Below are 20361 nucleotides of genomic sequence, written 5' to 3' on the forward strand. Positions count from 1 at the left end.
ATGCACAAACCTCTCATGTTTGAGGACAATACGAAAATTGTGATAGAACAACTTTAACTAACAGTGATCACTTCACAAGGTGTTTTTGATCGAATCTGATTAAGTGTATGTACTTGTTACATTACATCCACTTGTCTATTTAAAGTCACTACCTCAATGATGGAGTAAATCATCCTTTCATATAGTAGCACACCAAGTGTAGGCTTCAATGGTGATATTTTATTAATATCCACATCTTAGAACAATTTAATAAGAGAAATGATATGTCCATAACATTTTTACAATAAATTTTAAGTAGCAAGTTGTTACTTGTTGTTATTGTTGGGGCAAAAAATTAATGTTAGTATTGGTTCAAATTTGAACCAATAACAATTAACCACTTATGATTTGTTGTAAAAATATTATAAAAATGTTGTAGACGTACCTCTCATTTAATAATCTATGAAAAATCATTACTCTCTACATTTGGTTCTTTAACCATTAACATGATTTTTCTATAAAAGTGACATCACATGCCACATTTAAACAATAAAATATACCTATAATAATTATGTACGTGAAAATATAATTTATTATCAAATAAAAATGCATAGTATTGTTTTTTGAGGGCTCATAATTCTAACAAGCAACTCAAGGAAAGTTTCTTAGTTTTCTTTTTTCTTGAGAATTTAGAAGAGCCCAAATATATCAAATGAGGAAAGTGCATAGAGCATGTCCTCTACGTTTCGTTGGTCTTACATGGCTAACCTGCTGCAAATATTTGGCTCCAACTACCAAACTAGTGGCGGAGTAACTATCTTGGATGTTAAAGCTTGGAAAGAAAGGTTTGTCCTTGTCGTGTAGGACATAAGAGTGAGCCCATGGTACTACTACTAGGACCTATTGGATATATACGACCATGATTGATGATTTGTGTCCTAAAAAGAAAGCATGACATTTGGCCCTTTGGGACATAGGAGCAACATTCATAGACAACTACAAATACCCAAGACAAGGTTTGCTTATCAAACTTGACATTATATGGGCCAACCGTAGCCCAACTTAATTAACTTGGCCTACTCTGTACCCAAAACGTAGACATTGCCATACCCATTTCACAAAACACAGTTTTGACTTTAGATTCAAACACATTGTCTTAAACACCCATCTCATCCACAAGACCAACCCAAGATCGGCTTTGGAATTTGAATCACTTCAAATGGGCTGACAGAAAGTGAGAGGTCGACGCTTTCTTGTGTATTTGCTTTGGTGGGTGAGGAGTATCTTAGAGAGGCCAAGGCTAGAAGGATCGAACTTGATGCAGAAGCGTATAGTATTGTTAATTTGCTATATACTTGTGTTATTTGGGCTTGTGTGAGGCATGGGAACATGGTACAGGCATTGAGGGGTATTGCGTTGCATGCAAGGCAATTTGGAGTTTGGACGGTGCTTTGGATTTGTTGAATAAGATTAGTGAGGATGGACTTTCACCAAACAAGATTATTCAGTTTTGATTGACTGGTGCAGGAAGAATGGGAACATGGAAAAGGCCTATGAGCTTTACACCCAAATGAAAGAATAGGGTGAGTATCCAGCCTAGTGACTTCAATGTGAATTCCTCAATATGGGTTATTGAAATTTGAAATCTCGGTCACTGAAAAATGCATTCATGGTGTTTGATGAGGCAGTTGAATGTGGTCTTGCTAATGTTTTTACATATAATAATATTTTGTATATTATTATATGAAAACATATAAATATTGAACAAAAATGATTAGCAAGGGTGTGAAACCTAGTGTAGTATCTAGACTACATGTTGAGATGCTTGACAGAGGTCTTGTACCTGATGATATTACTTATGATGTTTTTGTAAATGGGATGGCAAAGGTAGTAAATACTCTTGCTGAAGTCTCATGAGTGTAAATAACTGATTGGAACCTCAACTGGAACTGTTGGGGCAACTCAGGAAAATTCAAGTTTATTTTTTCACAGAAAGGAGCCACTCTTTTGGTCCTGGAAGTTAATACTGTGCCTTGGGTGCTTCATCAGCTCCTGCTTTTGGGATCTCTTCTTCATAGTCCTCTGGTAGTTGGTACAAGTCTCAGATTTTTTTTTTTTCCTTTTCTTATATGTATTATTTTCGTGTATTATTTATAATTATGCCCTATTCTATGATCCCTTAATTTAGTTGTTATTTATTATTTTTTTTTTTTTGGGGGGGGGGGGGGTGGGGGTGCTAAAATGATCCCTTAGTTTAGATGGGTGACAGATGATTTGGACATGAATATAAATGAAGTTCATTTCTACTATAGTCTGCTATTCCAAAATGCATATCCACTGCCTTCTTGAAAGATGAAAAAGATCGCTGCATTTAACTGGTCATCTGCAATTGAGTATTGTATTATTTCTTTTAATAAAAGGTCAGCTGAAGCTTTATATGCATTAGAATGTAACTAACTGCGTTGCAGCACTACATATTTGTAGAAAGGAATATGTGCGGTACATAAGTTGATTGTGACATGCTAATGAGTGTAGTGCCATTCCCCTCCCCCCTCCCTTTTTTTTTTTTTTTTTTGGATAAAATACTATTTTGGTCCCTAAACTTTACTAAAAGTTTATTTTTCATCTCTAAACTTTAAAATGTTCTTTTTTCATCCCTAAACTTTGTAAAGAGTTTTTTGAATAGTATAGAGACAAAAATAAGGATGAAAAAATAACTTTTTCAATAGTTTAGGGATGAAAAACAAATTTTTAGCAATATTTAAGGACATAAGTAAAACATTTTTAATAGTTTAGGGACGAAATATGAACTTTTTAAAGTTTAGAGATAAAAAACAAATTTTTGGTAAAGTTTAGGGACCAAAAAAGTATTTTGCTCTTTTTTTTTTTAAATGATATGGAACCTTGCCAAGGTAGGGCCCTTTGCACCCACCCCTGGGAGTAAAGCATGGATGCATGATCCCATCCGCTAGAACCATGTATTAGGTAATCTAGGGTAATTCCTAGTGGGGATCAAACCTAGGATGTCTGGTGAGTTTAGTGGCTTTTATTATGGCTGGAAAAGGCTTTGGATGTGATGACTGGGACAAGAGGCTGGACCCAGCGTGGTTGAATTTATTAAATTGATGTTCATATGGATGTTACATGATGCTTTTGGACTTAGAAAATCCATTATCTAAATGTGACCATTAAGAAAGATTGGATAAATTATCTGAATCTGGGATGCAAAGTCAGTTTTAGGATTTCCTGAACCACCATGGTTTAGAAATATCTTCTTTTCTTTGGGCAAGTCTACCATTATTGTAATGCAGCTCCCTTCCATGATGATGAACTTTCACATAAATATTGTATAAAATTCATGAGGGCAATTCAAATTTCACAGGATGTTAACATGGGCTCTTAATGATCTGTTATACATAAATTATGTGAAATGGCATAAGAACATAGTAATTTATTGAAGTTTTAATTCTTTTCAGATGGACTCTAGATGACATGGATGAGATCATTTTCCATAACACTAAAAAGACTCCGTAATTTTCAAAAATCTCATATACTATATGAATGATTTTTGATAGCATATCTTGAACATTCATTTGATGTGATATTATGTAAGTCTGCAGATTGCTGCTGCCCTCTTATGGGCAGTTCAGATTGCTGCTAGCAAGCAATGGAGCTATGTCATTTTTGAGGGTGACTCTAAAGTTTGTTTTGAGCCCTTAATTGCCAGAGACCTCCCATCTGATTGGTCCATAAGTAACATCATTTGTAATATTATTAGTATCTTCGAGTCCGGTCTTCGTTTTAGTTTTCGATGGGTTAAGCGGGTATGCAACTCTGTGGCTCATACAGCAGCAAAGCTTACTATGCGCTCCAACATGTCTTTTTATTTCAATAATGATAATCTGCCTGCAGAACTTGTCTCTGCTTGTAAGGTAGACTATCCTCCTGTTTCCCTTGTTTAATGTTAATAGAAGATTATAAATAATAAATAAAAAAAATATAAGTCTGCAGAAAATATTCTCATCCATGAATGTGTTGGAGTCTTCTGTTGTGAGCAGAAGCAGAGGCAACTTATTTTCTACATAGTACGCATGTTGCTATGCACAATGCCATCCTTTTAATAGACAAAAATCCATAAACCCTTGCAAATTCAACCTTATGAGTCTGCAGGGAGAATATGATCCAAGAAGGGAAATGCAATGAAACAAACGTTAATTTAGTGAAGCATGTGAGTTTAATACACATGGATAGTCATTTAAACAAGTCATATAACTATTAAGTAGGTCTTGCGACTAAAAGTACATGTGGATAGACATTTTAGTTGCCACGTAGTGAGTTGGAGGAACTTTCCGCCAAACCATTTTGGATATTCTGTCCTTGGAGATTCACTATCACCTAGTTTAATTTTTCTATTTTGAAATACGTCCTGGTGAGTGGGATCGTGTATCTCTTTGAAGCACCGACGCGGCTAGTAGGGTGCCACACCAGAGTCCAATGCGGCTGCCCGCGCATCGATGCTGCGTCTGAGCTCTTTTTTTTTTTCCTCGGATTTGTGCCAACTCAGCTCGATTCGAGCCAACTCGGCTTCGATTCACGCCGAACTGGGCCAATTTGGCCCGAATCGAGCTATATCGTCTGAATCAGGTCGCATCAGCTGGCAATCGAAACGGCCGAAACAGGTCGAAAATCGGCCTTTAATCATGCCGGAATAGCCAAAATCGGCTTTGAATGAGGCCCAAACATCCTAAATCTATCCTTCCTCAATTTTATTCTGAATATTTGTTGCTTCTTTTGTGTTTTCTTTTTTGTTTTGTGTTTTGTTTTGTGTTTCTTGCCTTCTTCTTTCTTTGTTTTGTGAATCAAGGCCATAGTAATGTGTTTTTTAAGAATATTTTAATAGTAAAAATATATAGAAAATATAAATAAAAATATTTTTAATAATTTTTAAATTACCGCACCCGCACCCGCACCCGAATCCAGAAACACACCCATGCTTCATAGGTGTATCTATGGTTTATTCCCTAGGATGAGCCCAACAATAAATTTAATTACTCAAGCAAATTGTAAACAATACTTAAGAACTGAACTTTAGGTTCTTCAAATAGATCTCCAAACTTGTTATCCTAGTAAGACAAGAAAACATTTCTAACCAATGCTATTAATTCTACTAACCTAGTAAAAAAATTAATTAAATCCCTAAGGAAAGATTTAATGTTTTTTTTTTTCCTGTGTAAGTAGGGGGGAGGGGGGCTGGTCAGGCTCAAATCCCGTGCCATGCAACACAAGGTGCTTGTGCTGATACCACTGGAGTATCCCTTGAATCTCCTAAGGGAAAAAGAAAAAAAAAATGTTAACCAATTACATATAGTAAATAAGTCCTAGAATTTAATTCACTGGGCCTTAGGCCCAACTGGTGGTTGGTTCCATGCATAAATTAACAGGTTGGGTTGTCTTCTTGCATCGTTGTCCATAAGTATGTTAACAGGTCGGGGTTTTCTGTCTTCAATGTTATTCGTTGCTTGATTGTAGAAAGGATATGGCACAAGAAATTTCCAGTCTCCCTTTTTGTTTTTCTCTTTCATATATCTGGATGAATGTTCAATATGCTCTTTTGTATAAAATACTTGCGTTTCTTCATTAGTCTATTCAATGAAACAATATTATGAACCTTGATCAACATTTTAGTAAAATCATTTGTAATTAGGGCTATTAATTCAATCATCAAATATATTTTACTCTCTTCAATTATCAAATGAATGTGAGTTTAAGTATGTATGTTTGATTGTGTCTTTAGAGCACTTATGCTGTAAATGTATGTAATTTGTTAAATATTAGCATCGCGATGTGCTATACCATGTTGTGTATGCTAGAGTAGATGCGGAAGGGGAAGCATAGAATAGGAACACTGAGAACACGAGGGTTACGTGGTTCAGCCTTGACGGCCTACATCCACGGAGGAATCACTTAAGAGCTACATCTTTATTGTGTAAGAGTGTAGTACAATAACCTGTGTTACAATGAACCCTAACATGAGTATATATAGGCGACTAAACCATAGACTAATAGACTTCTAGTACAAGTAGGAGACTTGACTTGCACACAAAGTAGAATTAGGCTTGGGCCTATTACATTGGGCTAATATGAACAATATATATCTCTAACACCCTCCCTCAAACTCAAGGTAGAAGCTCGATGAAGGCTTGAGGTTGGATAAGCATGAGAAGATCACTTGGAGATGCCTTGAAGAATGCCTTTGAAGAAACCACGATGATGTATGTGCCAATTGACCAATTTCGGAGCTTCAAATGAAGAAACGGAGTCCAAAATTGGAATCTACGCAAAAAACTGAGTAAGATAAGCCCTTTTGGAAATTTTGACTTTTGGTCAAAGGTCAACGCAAAAAGTCAAAGTCAACTGGTCCAGGGTCAAAGTCAACAGTTAAAGTGCTCACGGGTCAGATCCGGGTGGTCCGGGTCGGGTCGGTCCGGGTCAACGGTCAACTAGGTGACGTGGTGCTGACGAGACGACACTGCTGACGTGTCTGATGACGTGGACTAGGGCGTGCGTGGCATGTTGACGTGGATAGGTGACGTCATCCGGTGACGTCAGATGACATCAGCAGAAGCTCTTCGGCGCGTGTGACTATTCCACCAGCGCGTGTCTGGAACTTCCGAAGGCGCGTGCAAGCGCGTGCGAGGGAGATTGATGCTCGAACTTCGGTGGTTTTGCAGATTGGCGAGCTACGAGGCCGTCATGGCGGCGCATGTAACCATAGGAGGATCTAACCCTGTGAAATCCGCGGCGGCGCGTGGAGAAGTCGGTAGAAACTACGCTAGTGCGTGGTGGCGCGTGCAGTGTTCAGTGGAGACCGGACTTCTAGGTTTTTCTCGCAGGAGGCCGTGGGGAACGTCTGTGTGGTTGGTTTCATCAGGCGAAGCTTGGATTTGCACAGATCTGAGATTGATGTCATGGGTTTGCTTGAGTTTGTTGGATTTTGACACAGCATAGAGCCATGGTGGCTGCGAGATGCCGTGGAGTCTAGATCTAGCAGAGAAACATGTGTGACTTCAGATGGTGGTATGCACGTGTGAATCTTCTTTGCTGTGTAGAGATGTTTGTTTGATGCCAAGAACGAAATTTGGCTCTGATACCATGTTAAATATTAGCATCGCGATGTGCTATACCATGTTGTGTATGCTAGAGTAGATGCGGAAGGGGAAGCATAGAATAGGAACACTGAGAACACGAGGGTTACGTGGTTCAGCCTTGACGGCCTACATTTTTTTCTTTTTTGAGAAAGACTGAATAGTTTGTATATTAATGTGTATATAATAATGTACAATAGAGAGCCTTATATAGGCTAGATATGTGTGCAGTACAAGTAAAAGGAGTAAACTACAAGTACAGTATACTGGGCTAAGCCCAATGGGCTAAACTAGTCTAAGACAGGCGGGTGGTGCCACAGGATCCAAGACAGGCGGGTCATATGCCGGAGACAGAACCGGAGAGGAGTCGTCTAGAGAGGCAGTCGATGCTGAAGAATCCTCCACAAGTTCAGGATAGAGAGGGAGGAAAAGATCAGTAAAAATGGGAGACTATGAGGAAACATTTGCTCCTGTTGCTCGTCTTACATCTGTTAGATGTCTCATTGCTGTGGCTGCTGTTCGCCGTTGGCCTCTTTATCAAATGGATGTGAAGAATGCTTTCCTCAATGGAGACCTCCATGAAGAAGTGTACATGCAACCACCCCTTGGCTATCCACACTCAGGCAATCAAGTTTGCCGCCTTCGCCGTACTCTTTATGGCCTCAAGCAGGCTCCTCGAGCTTGGTTTGAGAAGTTTAGCTCAGTTGTTGCTCAGCAGGGTTTCACTTCGAGTCCTCATGACACTGCTCTCTTTGTTCGACGATCCTCTGCTGGTATCACTCTTATTCTCCTTTATGTTGATGATATGATTATTACTGGAGATGATTCTGCAGGTATCCGCTCTCTTCAGAACTTCCTTAGTCAGCATTTTGAGATGAAAGATCTGGGCACTCTCAGCTATTTTCTTGGGCTTGAGGTTACCTCATCCTCTGATGGATACTATCTTTCCCAGGCTAAATATGCTTCTGATCTTCTCTCCAAAGCCGGTGTCACTGATAACAAGACTGTTTCCACTCCTTTGGAATACAATGCTAAGCTTACACCCTTGGACGGTGAACCTATATCCGATGCTACTCGCTATCGTCAGTTGGTTGGCAGTTTGATCTATCTCACTGTTACACGTCTGGATATTTCACATGCCGTGGGTATGGTTAGTAAGTTCATGGATGCACCTCGTTCTGTCCACTATGCTGCTGTTCTTCGGATTCTCCGATATGTCAAAGGCACACTTTATCATGGTCTGCATTACTCCTCTCGATCTTCTCTCGAGCTTCATGCTTATTCAGATGCTGACTGGGCAGGTGATCCGACTGATCGATGCTCTATCACAGGTTTCTGTTTCCTGTTAGGTACTTCTCTGGTCTCGTGGCGCAGCAAGAAGCAGGATGTGGTTTCCCGTTCCAGTACTGAGGCTGAGTATCGTGCCCTTGCCGACACCACTTGTGAGCTTGTTTGGCTTCGCTGGCTATTGGCTGACATGGATGCTCCACAGCCCACTGCCACTCCTCTTTATTGTGACAATCGTAGTGCTATCTACATTGCTCATAATGATGTCTTCCATGAACGCACTAAGCATATTGAGATCGACTGCCACATCACTCGACAGCATCTTAAGAAAGGAAATCTCAAGTTATTCTCCATTTCCTCTGCTAACCAACCTGCTGATATCTTTACCAAGACTCACCCGCCTGGTCGTCTTCGAGATCTTATATCCAAACTCCAGTTGGCTTCCTCCTTGCCACCTCGAGTTTGAGGGGGGATGTTAGTGTATAGCTTAGACTAGTTTAGCCCATTGGGCTTAGCCCAGTATACTGTACTTGTAGTTTACTCCTTTTACTTGTACTGCACACATATCTAGCCTATATAAGGCTCTCTATTGTACATTATTATATACACATTAATATACAAACTATTCAGTCTTTCTCACACTTTATATTCTTAACATAATTAATACTGGTTATTCTTTTGTTTTGGAGCCTATAGGGCACGCATGTTCCTCAATTTTTCAAGGATGTCTTGTTCTGTGTATCACTATGTATCACATGCATTTGTGGGAGTTTTATTTTTTCATTGTGACTGTGACCTTTGTTTACAATTTTTTATTTATGCATGTAACTCAAAGCTGTTGAGGACCGCCTCTTTCAATACATCTATCTGATTATCTTTCTGGTATGATTTTTTTTTTTAATGACATGGAACCTCACCAAGGCAGGGTCCTTTGGACCCACCCTTGGGGAGTAAACCACCCACTAGAGCCATGTATTAATACTGGATAAGTCTTAGTGGGGATCGAACCTAGGATCTTTGCATATACAATTTATCCCAAGCCTCCAACCATTAGGCTTCCCCTTGACAGGTCATCTTTCCAGTATGTTATCTTCTGCTAATTGAGTTTCTCATGCTTTACATGTCCTCGTTACGGTTTTTTTTTTTTTTTTTTTTTGGGGGGGGGGGGGGGGGGGGTAATGTATTGCCTCACGCTAATAAGTTCACAACTAGTTTTAACCTCCTCTTTTTTATATTTTCTTTTTCCTTTTAAAAAAAAAAAAAATTAATGGTAACTTGATAAGCAACTTCAAACATCCCCATGAGACTTGAAAATTAACTTGCCCACTGCCCTATTCTTTTTTTGTTTTTTCATTTTTGTTTGCTTGCATTGGTTGAAATTCGGGCATGTCACTATGTCAGTGATCGTTAAGGTTTAATATAACTTCATCTTATAGATGTACTCAAATGTAAGAAATTATTGATGCTAGTACTTATTTTCTCTATTAACCATTTCTAAAGAGAACTGATCGCTTTTTCTTATGCTCATTTAACAGCTTGGAGGCTGTCATCTTGTGGCACATTTGCACATGCAGCAGGTTTTGCTGGCCCTCACTCAACCTTGATTGTTTGGAGCTCAAACGTCTTTCAACTTTAAATTCCACATCCAAAATTGGTTTTCATTCTCCTTCATTAGGATGTTCAACATCTGCTTTGATTGTTTCTTCAACTTTTGCATTTGGGAACTCTTTATCATCACTTGGTAATGCATATCATTGTTGACCACCCATCCCCTGATCCCTAAGTCTGGTTTGACAAGGTGATTAGATTGAACTATCTTTGCTTATTTTCTTAGTGAACTACTCTTTTTAAAACTAAAATCTGGTTCTTTGACAGAACAATTACATATTTTGATAACAGAATATATGACTGCACAATTCTGCAGTGATCTGATGATGATCATAATGGTTTTTCTAACAGCCTGATTTAAACTTTGGATGCAATTGCAGCAGGTCAAGATGCTACTAGGTTGAACTGCACCTTTTAAATTATGTTAGATTAGAGTGCATATGGATCTACAATGGAAATTGCAGAATTTCATCAGTGGGACTAATTTGTGCACAATGACTATATATGAATTGCATAAGGGCATGATTTCTATAGGATGTAGTTCAAATCTGTCCTTTCTAAGTACACTTTCATAAAATAGTGAGAAATGGCAAGTGCATAAAGTACGTAAGTTCTATTTCCAGTCAACATGGAGTTAATAGAAAGGTTCCCTACATTATCAAAAAAGAAAGAAAGAAGATCATAAGCAAGAGACATTAGCCACAAAGCTAGAAGATTTCATACTAATGAATGATTTAGGTCTATATAAAACCTGCATTTGATAAGATACATTTTTTACAATTTTCTAATTTATGTCAATATTTATAGTGGAGTCTTCCTATGTGAGCAGCAACAAAGGCAAAATGTTATCAACTGTATTTGCTGAACAAATCCATATGAGGACAAATTCTGCCTAATGATGTTTGGTCTTAGGCGTTTTTTTAACAAGTTTTTCACATTCCCTTAATGCGAAAATAGGATTCAGCAGGATAAATCTAGTTTTCATTTTAATATCATTGTCCTATATATATATATATAATCATTGTTCAACATTATATTCTAGATCTCATGACTGAATATTTTTAATTCAGATGAATGGTAGAGGCCCAGAATTTGATGGGGTTCTGTTTAAACATTATTTATTCATTAGCAGTGGTTATGTAAAAAGTGAGGACAAAATGGACATTCAGTGTCACTTGCTTTGCTTGTGTCATTCTTTGGCTAGGTGGTGAATTGGTGAGCACTTAGTATATTTAAAAAATGAGCTCATTGGCTAGCTCGCAACTTATCAATTGTGTTAACTCTATTCTTTTTTACTCTTTTGTGGTCTAGTACCTTTTTGCTTGAAACTTTGTAGAGTCTAAACTGACAATTGAGAAAGGCATTTTCTTTTTCTTTTGCATTATTCTTTGATTGAATTTGAGAGGAATTTTTGCACAAGAAAATGGTCATTTTCACAATTTATTTTTTATCAAAATTTTGGAAGAAAATGAGTGTTCTTTGTTGTATGCCATTTTTTTGGGGGGTGTATGTGAAGCATCAATGATCAAATGCAGATTCACTTAGTTTTATTTTTATTTTATTTTATTTATTTTTGAGTCATAATATATATTGTTTATAAATTTTTTTTCTTGTGTTTGAAAAGTTTTGTTATTTTTTTCAGATCTCATCTACTTTAGAAAAAGTTATTTCTACTAAAAGCAATGGGCCACAGGTTTGAATATAGGAATCGGTGTATCCAAAAAGAAATTGGGGGTAAGGATGCTTACCAATCACCTCTCCTAGACTCCGCAAAAGTTTGAGATTTGTGCATTGGTTATGATTATAATTTTTTTAATTTAATGTGGAAAAGTGTGCTTTTGGTTCATCTGCCTTCTTTGACTCATAAGCGAGCCTGGTGATGCTAGCACCCAGACTTTTGGCACCACAATTTTAAAGACTTCATTCAACTTTTGGTTTCAAAATGATTTCAAAATTCGGTATCCCTACTGCCGCATTTGCTCTGTCCATTGCTCAACCTTAGGATTTGGGACAGCTTCTAAGGCTTCAAATAGCTAGCTTTTCATTTGGGGCTTCTAGTGCCCCAGTATTTGGTGCTTTGAGTCCAGTTGGGATAGCTTTTCAGACTGCCATCAGCCCTTCATTGGGTGCTTTAATCACACTTTCTTTTGGTGCTCCTACCACCTCAGCATTTGGTATTGATTCCCTTCCTGCTTTGCCAATCTACTTTTTGTGTGTCATATGAGACCAACCTCTTTGGAACTTTTACATCTATTTCTGGGACCCAATTACCCAAATGTCCCTACTTTAGTATTTTCACGACTCTGTTGACTGTAATCATACAATGTGTAATGTGAAGGATATATATATATATATATATATATATATATATATATATATATTTGGATAAGCATTGCAAATGTGAAAGCTGCCTACCATGGCCTCTCCAAGACAGCAAAAGTGGGAGCTTTGTTTGTGCACTGGGTATGGCCATTGCAAATCTGGTTGTTAGAAGCTAGTGTAGTTTCTACTCTGGCCTTCTGTTTTGATGATTTTCTGACAAACTATGGTGTGGGGACTCAGACTATGACTGCTGCATCTGGGGGCACTGGTTTTGAATTGTCAGTTTTTGTTGGACAACATGGAGGAAGTAGATTAGCAGCTTACACTGCAACCCATGCAGTAAACGACTTTTTGCAAAACCTGGGAATTTTATATCAGCTATGCCTGTCTAAATGAAGAAAAGCCCAAAGAGTTAAGATGGGAGGATTAACAGTTGGGGGATAGAGGTGTATACATAAATGAAGTTTCTATATGACTATACCAGCAATAGAGCAACATTATATAATACTATCGGACAGCTTCACAGTTCACACATGACATGCTCCCAAAGAACATGTTTGCTTCACGCATTATATAATACTAGAAGATGAAATTGATTCTTTTAGCCGTGTATGTTTGTGATTATTTCGACTTTCAGATGGCTGTTTCTCTGGTCAATGTGCTGGTGGGATTTGGTTTGATGAGTAAACCTACACTGCTTCACTCTGGGGCAAATATCTGCTCCTTTATTCAGTTCATTTTCCTTTGGTGCATCAGGAAACTTCTCTTTGACAACATCAACAACCGTACCATTTGATGTATATTCAGAGTGACACCATGTATCAAGAAGCAATTCCTATCTCTTTGTAACACAATGAGCTCACTTGCATTTGGCTTTTGGTCCCTGGAGCACCTCATTCACCTACTACAGACCTGAGTTTCACACCCTCAGCAGGGCAGATAAATTCTGCTCTTAGAGAAACTGCTTCATTTGGACAGATCTCTACCCCCATCCTTTGGTCAAATGAGCACATTTAGTGCACTTATGTCAGCAATTAAATATGTACAGATCTGGTTCACAAGCACAACATTACTGCATTATCCAAGCAATGTGGCTTGTTTTGGCACAAAAGTTAGTCCAGAAACTCAAAAAGAATCTTCTATCTTTAGATGTTACACGTTTTGCAATGCTGTTGGTTACTTTTTTTTCAGGTTACATAATGCTAATCCTCATCTGTTCATAGATATCCTGTCCTTTTAGATTTACTTTTTACGTTTTTTGTTTAAGTATCTAACTGAAGGTCTATTTTATATCCTTTTATCCCTGCAGCCCTGTTTTTTTCACTCTTCTCAGCCTGTAGCTTCCTCTGTAATTAGCAATGTTATACCTGCACAGCAGGTAACTTGAACTGAATTCATTTTTATTTTACTTTTTGTTGTTTTTATTGTCATGTAGAAGCTATTTACTCTAGCTTTTATTTCATGTTTTTTATACAATTTCGGCATTGTCAAACATCATTGGATTCATGGGAATTGTTCTTGCTCAGTCTGCCCCATCATCAACTATATAATTGTTTACCATCTTTTAAGGCTAACCTTTTTAGTGATGTTGATTTAGGAAGAGGATAATAATTTGGTTCTCATGTGTGCTTGTCAACGCATCCTAGGACAGGTTTATCAAATCCATTGTTTGAAAGATTAAATTTAGCAAATTAATTTTATAGCTTGTAATGATGATTATCAGCAAAGCCTCAAATTGAAAGTGACCCGTTTTTTCAAGCACATTGTAAGATTCATATATTCACGTCTGCTTATGCCGTCTTCTAGAAGTATACTTCAAGATTAGTGTTCGTTTGTGAGAGTTAACTTTTGTTGGCTTATGTTTTTAATTAGCATTTTCATTTTAATTACTACCCAAAAAGAAGAAAAAAAAAAATGACTACTCAAAGTTGGGTTCAAGGAAGCTCAATTAGTAAATTTTTTTGTTAAATTGAATAAGAGACCTCAGTTTAAATCCTACTTACATAAAAAATCAAGAGATCAATTAATATATTGAATTGATGGTAAAATACAATCATTATGAGGTGGACGTGGCGGGTTCAAATCTTCTCATACCTATAACAAATAAATAACTACACACAGCACTAAACCAAGGTTTTGCTATGTAGCTTGCTCAAATAGGATATAAGTATCTTAGAGCATCCACACTAGATGTGGTAAATGTGCCAAATGCCAAATATTTGGCACATTTGCCACACCAAACACCAAAAACCCCCATTTTATCAGATATTCTAAATGCCATAATTTTTGCCACATATGAACAGTGCCGTTGCATATTTGCCACCGTACGGACAGAAATGGTATAACTGATTAATATTTTTTTATTCTCTTTTCTCTCTCCGCTCTCTTCAATTTATTCTTTTCTCTTGTCTCTTACCTCTGTTCTCTCTCACCGGTTCCCTCTCACCGATTCCCTCTCTCTTATAAATTGTTGATCTTTATCCATCATCGCCGATCTCTCACTGATTGCATTTTGCATCGTCATTGCCGATCTCTTCGGGCATCGTCATCGTCATCGCCATCATCATCGCTAATCGGAATCGACGTGGGCATCAACGTTGAGGTGAGATCGGAGTGTTCGTCACGATCGTGGGCATCGACATTGAGATCTTGATCGTGGGCATCGACGTTGAGGTGAGGTGAGATCTTGATCGTGGGTTGCCGGTGCAAGTGGATTCATGGCTTTGGGTTGGCGGTGCTAGTATTTTCGTGGGTTTGGGTTGCCAGTGCTAGTGGGTTTTGGTCGTGTTTTCTGGGTTTGAGTTGTTGTGTTTTCTGGGTTCGAGTTGTTGTGCTAGTGGGTGTTGCTCTGTTTTTAATGGGTTTTGTGGTGGGTTGTTGATGACGGTGGTTGTGGTGGTGGTTTTGTTTTTAGTTTTTAGTTTTGCAATGGATTGTGGCTGCCATGGTGGTGGTGGTGGCGGCGACGGCGGCAACAGTGTTGTGGTTATTATTTATTGTATTAGATATATTATTTTATTGTGTTGTTTATATTATTTTAATATATAGTAGATATTATTTTAATGTATAGAATTGAATGATAAAACATCTGATAAATGGGATGTTGTAAAATGATGTGGTAAAATAATAAAGTAGGTATTTAGTGTGGCAAAATGACATATTTTTTGCAACATCTACTGTGGATGCTGTTAAATAATTAAAATTTATTATATTATTTAGTGTATCTTTTTAGGATAAATGATGGTTTATCAATAGCTAAGTTGAACAGATTTATTATTTTATGTTATGCACTGTTTTTAAAAGAAATTGTCATTTTTATTCAAAGGAAACAACACAAATGTGTCAGAAGTAACACAATAACGAAACCATCCTATCTTATCTCTTCTTTTGCAAAATTAACCCAAACTCACTTACCCGCCCAAATCAACCCACTCTAATAGAATCCAAACCCACCCAATTAGACCCAATGAACTTAAATAATAATTGGGCTTCAACTAAAAACCCAATTAGACCCAGTGAACCCAAATTTCAACCCTGCCCCTCTAACCCTCTCTCAACCTCTTGACTCTCTCTAACCCTCTTCGTTTCTCTCTCTTCAAGGAGTTTTCCTTGAGGTAAATTTCAAAATTCGAAACCTTAGCTTGATTAATTCCCACTCTAAGGGTCCATTTGAGAACAACTTATTTAGTTGAAATTGAATTTTTTTTGCTAAAAGTACTGTAGATAAAACTAAAAGTTAGCTGGAATAGTACAGTGGAATCCTTGAATAATACCAAAAAGTGCAACGGAACCCATGAATAGTAGCAAAAATAAGTTAAATAGTAAAAGAAGCTGCCCAATATTAGCTATCCCAAACGCAATCTAAGTCTAACCTAAAGTGATTTCTTTCATTTTCTTAGCAGTCAAACAAATCTAATTCTCTCCCTCGCTCACTTTTCCACTCAAAAACCTTTTCAGGTTGTATCAAGTAAGTCTCTTTCAAAAAATGGCTCTCTCTCTCTCTCTCAATATGTAATTGTAGCTCTAGTTGTTTGATGATGTGCTTCTGGATTTTTCCTCTTTTACCTTTTTGTGTTCTAAGAAGTTGCCTTTTGGGTTCTGTTATTCTTTCATAATTTTATGTGAATTTGATTAATATATATTTATAATGGTTAGAATTAGCTTGGTGTGTGGGAAATCTTTTACAAACTAATTTTCAGTTGGGGATTAAAATAGTTATGCAAACCTACATGTGGTTAGAGAGTTTGTTGATTGTTCATTTTGTACAATTTGAGTATGTTTGCATCTCAGAGTTCCCTTATTTTTTCTGCAATATCTCAAATGCTAGTTCTGGTGTGTTCTACCTTTTCCCTTGTCATGTGATTCTCTTACTTCTAAGCATTTTTAAATTGTTAGGGTCCAGCAAATTTAATACCTGCACAACTTATGAAAAGGTATAAAGTCTTCTAAGCTAAGATTTGTAGGCATTGTGTGTTGATTATAACATGGATATAATGTCTAACAAGGAAATTTGGGAAAATTAGGATATTATGGTGCATTCATATAAGTAGGAGGTCTTTTACTATAATGAGCAGGAATTTTTCTTTTAGATGTCCGACGGTGCAAACAAAAAACTGCTAGTGTTATAGGCCTATTCATATCTGTTCTAAAAGATTACATCCATAATCTGGGAAGTCCAGGATGTGACAAATATAGAGGCAAATGTATCAGCAATAATAGCAGCCAAACTAGGAGGGGGGAATGAAAAAGCACACAGTGGTGGATTATCAGACTTGCAGTTCTTTTTTTATGTTAATAATCAGAAAGTCTTTGGATATGAAAATCATTGCTCGTTTATAAATGCAAGGCCTTTCATTTTAGTATATTATTGACTCTCCAAAAATCCTTTATAAATGAATTAATTTATAATACTATTTTTTTTTTTTTTTTTCTGTTTTGCAACATTTAAGTTGATTGAAGCTAATTGCTATCATAGCAAGGGAAACCCGGATTGTTTCTCAAAAAAAAAAAAAAAGGGAAAGCTGGATTTTGTGTGAAGTTAATTGATATCCTTAAGGCCTTTTGACAAGAAAATGCATCATGTGAAACATAAGAGTTTGAAATTCCTTTTGTGCATAGGGTGGTCTATAAATATTTGTTTAAACTTATCAAATAAGAAAAGGCAAAGATGACCTGTTTCAAATTCTGTTATCATTATATTGAGAATTTGATTAAATGCCACCTACTCGTGCTATACTACAATAGCTAATACAGTCCCCAAACCTGCATTATTGCTAGCTGCATGTCAGTGTAAAAAATAACAGTCAAAAAGCCCATTCTTCTCATTTCCTTTTCCTTAATGCAACTTCTATCATCTCTCTTTTTATACTATGTTGTCATCTTTCTTGGCCTATCTTTTCATAAAATATTCATTTATGGATGTACTCGGTATTTGTCAGGAAATACGGAGTTACCACTGATTGTATGCAATATAGGCCGCTCGGTACAGAAATGCAGCAATTTGAGAATACACAACTCACTTTGGATTCTGATGATAAATTGAGGTGGTGTTTTAACTGGATTTCAGTTTTGTAGATTTGGTTCTAGGCTTCTAGTATACGTTATACATTGTGTGTTTCAGTTTGATCTTGTAATGAAACTCCAAACTTCATTCATTTGTTTTCATTTTATGCGATTTTGATACTGATACTGAGTGGTCTGTTGTAATTCATTTGATTTAGTATTGTTAGAAGTTGTTTAATGAATAAGTTTATTAGTTCCATGGATTTTCAATTCATCTAATTTATAGTGTTTTACTCTGTACTTGGTATTATTGTCTGTCATTTAATTAAAAGTCCTTAAGAAAATGGCAAAACAAATTTGAGGACTTTAGTTAAATCCAAATTAACAAGACATTAATTTGAGAACTATGAATTGGTTTGATCAATGTCAAGGATACATAGGCAACCTAAATGCATTATTTAGGTGCAGCCACAAATAAATAAATAAAACATACATCCCCTCAAACACAAAAATAAATTTATGTACAAAGACATCATAGTTGAAAATCAAGGGCTTTCTCTTGAAGCAAGGAATTGTAATTAAGCAATATGTTATCTTGAAAGGGAAATTGTGTTTGATAGATTTTATTCAATAACGAAATTTTTGCTAAACAACCCTCATGTCGGACCCGAGTTCGGACATGTTATCTTAAGGAGATTATCGTCATATGGTCCCCTGTTCAAAACCATTAAGAGGTGAGTGATATTGATTCTGCAAGTGCCAACTGGATCATGATTTAAAGTTGTAAAAATCCATGAATTCCACGTATGAAAGAAAATGGTAGGACATTGGATGTTGGTCCTAATGGGTTGGGCCTTTTATGTCCAATACTTAATCAATTTATATTTCAATGTTTGTTGGTGTATACTATACTTTTTTTTTTTTTTTTTTTTAATGCAAGATAGAAATTTTATTCTAATCTAATCCAAAAGTGGAGTTTGGCTTATCTCTAATACTTTTTTTAAAATGAATCTCATTTATCACCCATTGACAAAATAAAATGTGGATATTAAAACTCACTATCACTTGTCATTGTATATTTAAAACAAAATGATATGTCTAGTTAAAAAAGTACTAGAGGTAAGTCAAATCCAATCTTAAGCGTATATGTGTTTGAATTTCTCTCATAGAAACTTGAATCCCAGCCCTTACCCCCCACACTTATACTCGTCGGTGCACACTATACTTAATTCATGAACAATATGTTTATTCACTAGTGCACATTTTTTGAATTAGTGCAAATGTGTCTATAAATAGAAGTTGCTGATTTCATTTTAGTTAGATTTTTTCATTTATTCTTAGAGATTCAAAGAGAGGGAGACACGATTCTGTTAAGTATACCAGTGTTGAGAAGGAAGCCAATGTCAAATTTCTTTTTCCTTTGTGGAACTCACAAACAATTTTAAAATGAGGCAAAAGGATTGGGAATATCATCTATCCGCCATCAAAATCGAGCGATCCTAATGAACCAGGCCTAGCACCCACAACTAGAAGTAGAACACCTTATTAAGGGTATTCTAGTGGCCCATATTGCTAGGATCTCTAATACCTTTCTTTGGCCCCACAATAACGGTACTTGTTTGGTTAGCTCAGCATCCACCTTTCTATACCACCAAAAACAAGTACCTATGAATTAGCAGTTATGGAACTGGATTTGGAAATTACAATGCCCTAAAAAGATTCAAATCTTCCTTTGGAAAGCTATGCGAAACTGATTGCCCACAAGACAATATTTAAACTTCACACGCCAACATCTGAATGACCAGTGCCCTCGATGCAACATCCAGGAAACCACAATTCATATATTACGCGACTTTCCATGGGCTAAGGAGGTATGGGGTCAATTACCGGGGCTCTTGCCCATATCCTCCTTCCACATGACTTTACAAAATTGGGTACGGAGTAATGCAACTGCTGTGGGAGTTATTATGCACTAGCAACTCCCTTGGCACATTCACTTTCCTTTTCTCTGTTGGAATCTACGACTAGCTCGAAATGAAAGGATTTTCAAAAATCAATCTCAATCCTAACATAGCCTAGTACACACAACGGTGCAAGCCGCCACTGAATTTTTCTTTCTGGCTAGCTCAGAGAGGCTAGTTCAGGTGAGGATCTCGCAAATTATTAGATGGGCTGTACCCCATGACCCCTATATTAAACTCAACACCGATGGCAGTGCCATTGGCAACCCAAGGTTGGTTGGCGCATGAGGTATATTGCGCGACAGCTCCAGTGGGTGGCTTTCTGGTTTCTCGTTAAATCTAGGCATAGCAACCAATAATATGGTTGAACTGGCAGCAGTCCGACAAGGACTTTTACTAGCATGGGATTTGGGCTTTAAGTTTCTCCAGATTGAACTTGATTCTAGTACAGTATTATCATGGTTAACTAATAGACATGCACTTTATCCGCCTGATATGATGTCTTTAATATATGATTGCAAAAGCCTCATGGAGCTGGAATGGGAGGTGCAAGTGCG

At 37.0% G+C, this 20361-nt stretch overlaps 1 protein-coding gene across 1 annotated transcript; it reads left to right on the forward strand.

The window, feature by feature from the left end:
* Positions 1–7592: 7592 nt before the first annotated feature.
* Positions 7593–10375, forward strand: LOC126728340 (uncharacterized mitochondrial protein AtMg00810-like). Its single transcript, XM_050434182.1, has 3 exons — positions 7593–8815; positions 10087–10152; positions 10287–10375. Exons 1-3 carry the CDS (start codon positions 7666–7668, stop codon positions 10373–10375), a joined length of 1305 nt encoding a protein of 434 aa, XP_050290139.1. The 5' UTR covers positions 7593–7665.
* Positions 10376–20361: the final 9986 nt, after the last annotated feature.

Source organism: Quercus robur, chromosome 5 (assembly GCF_932294415.1).
Source record: "Quercus robur chromosome 5, dhQueRobu3.1, whole genome shotgun sequence".
Classification (NCBI taxonomy): domain Eukaryota; kingdom Viridiplantae; phylum Streptophyta; class Magnoliopsida; order Fagales; family Fagaceae; genus Quercus; species Quercus robur.

Bases quoted from the DNA above. Each gene is read 5' to 3' on its own strand.
- LOC126728340 (XM_050434182.1), top strand. From the start codon at position 7,666: ATGGATGTGAAGAATGCTTTCCTCAATGGAGACCTCCATGAAGAAGTG. The intron at 8,816-10,086 runs GTCGTCTTCGAG...CTCCTTCATTAG, and splicing joins TACCAAGACTCACCCGCCTG to GATGTTCAACATCTGCTTTG. The intron at 10,153-10,286 runs GTAATGCATATC...GTTCTTTGACAG, and splicing joins GAACTCTTTATCATCACTTG to AACAATTACATATTTTGATA.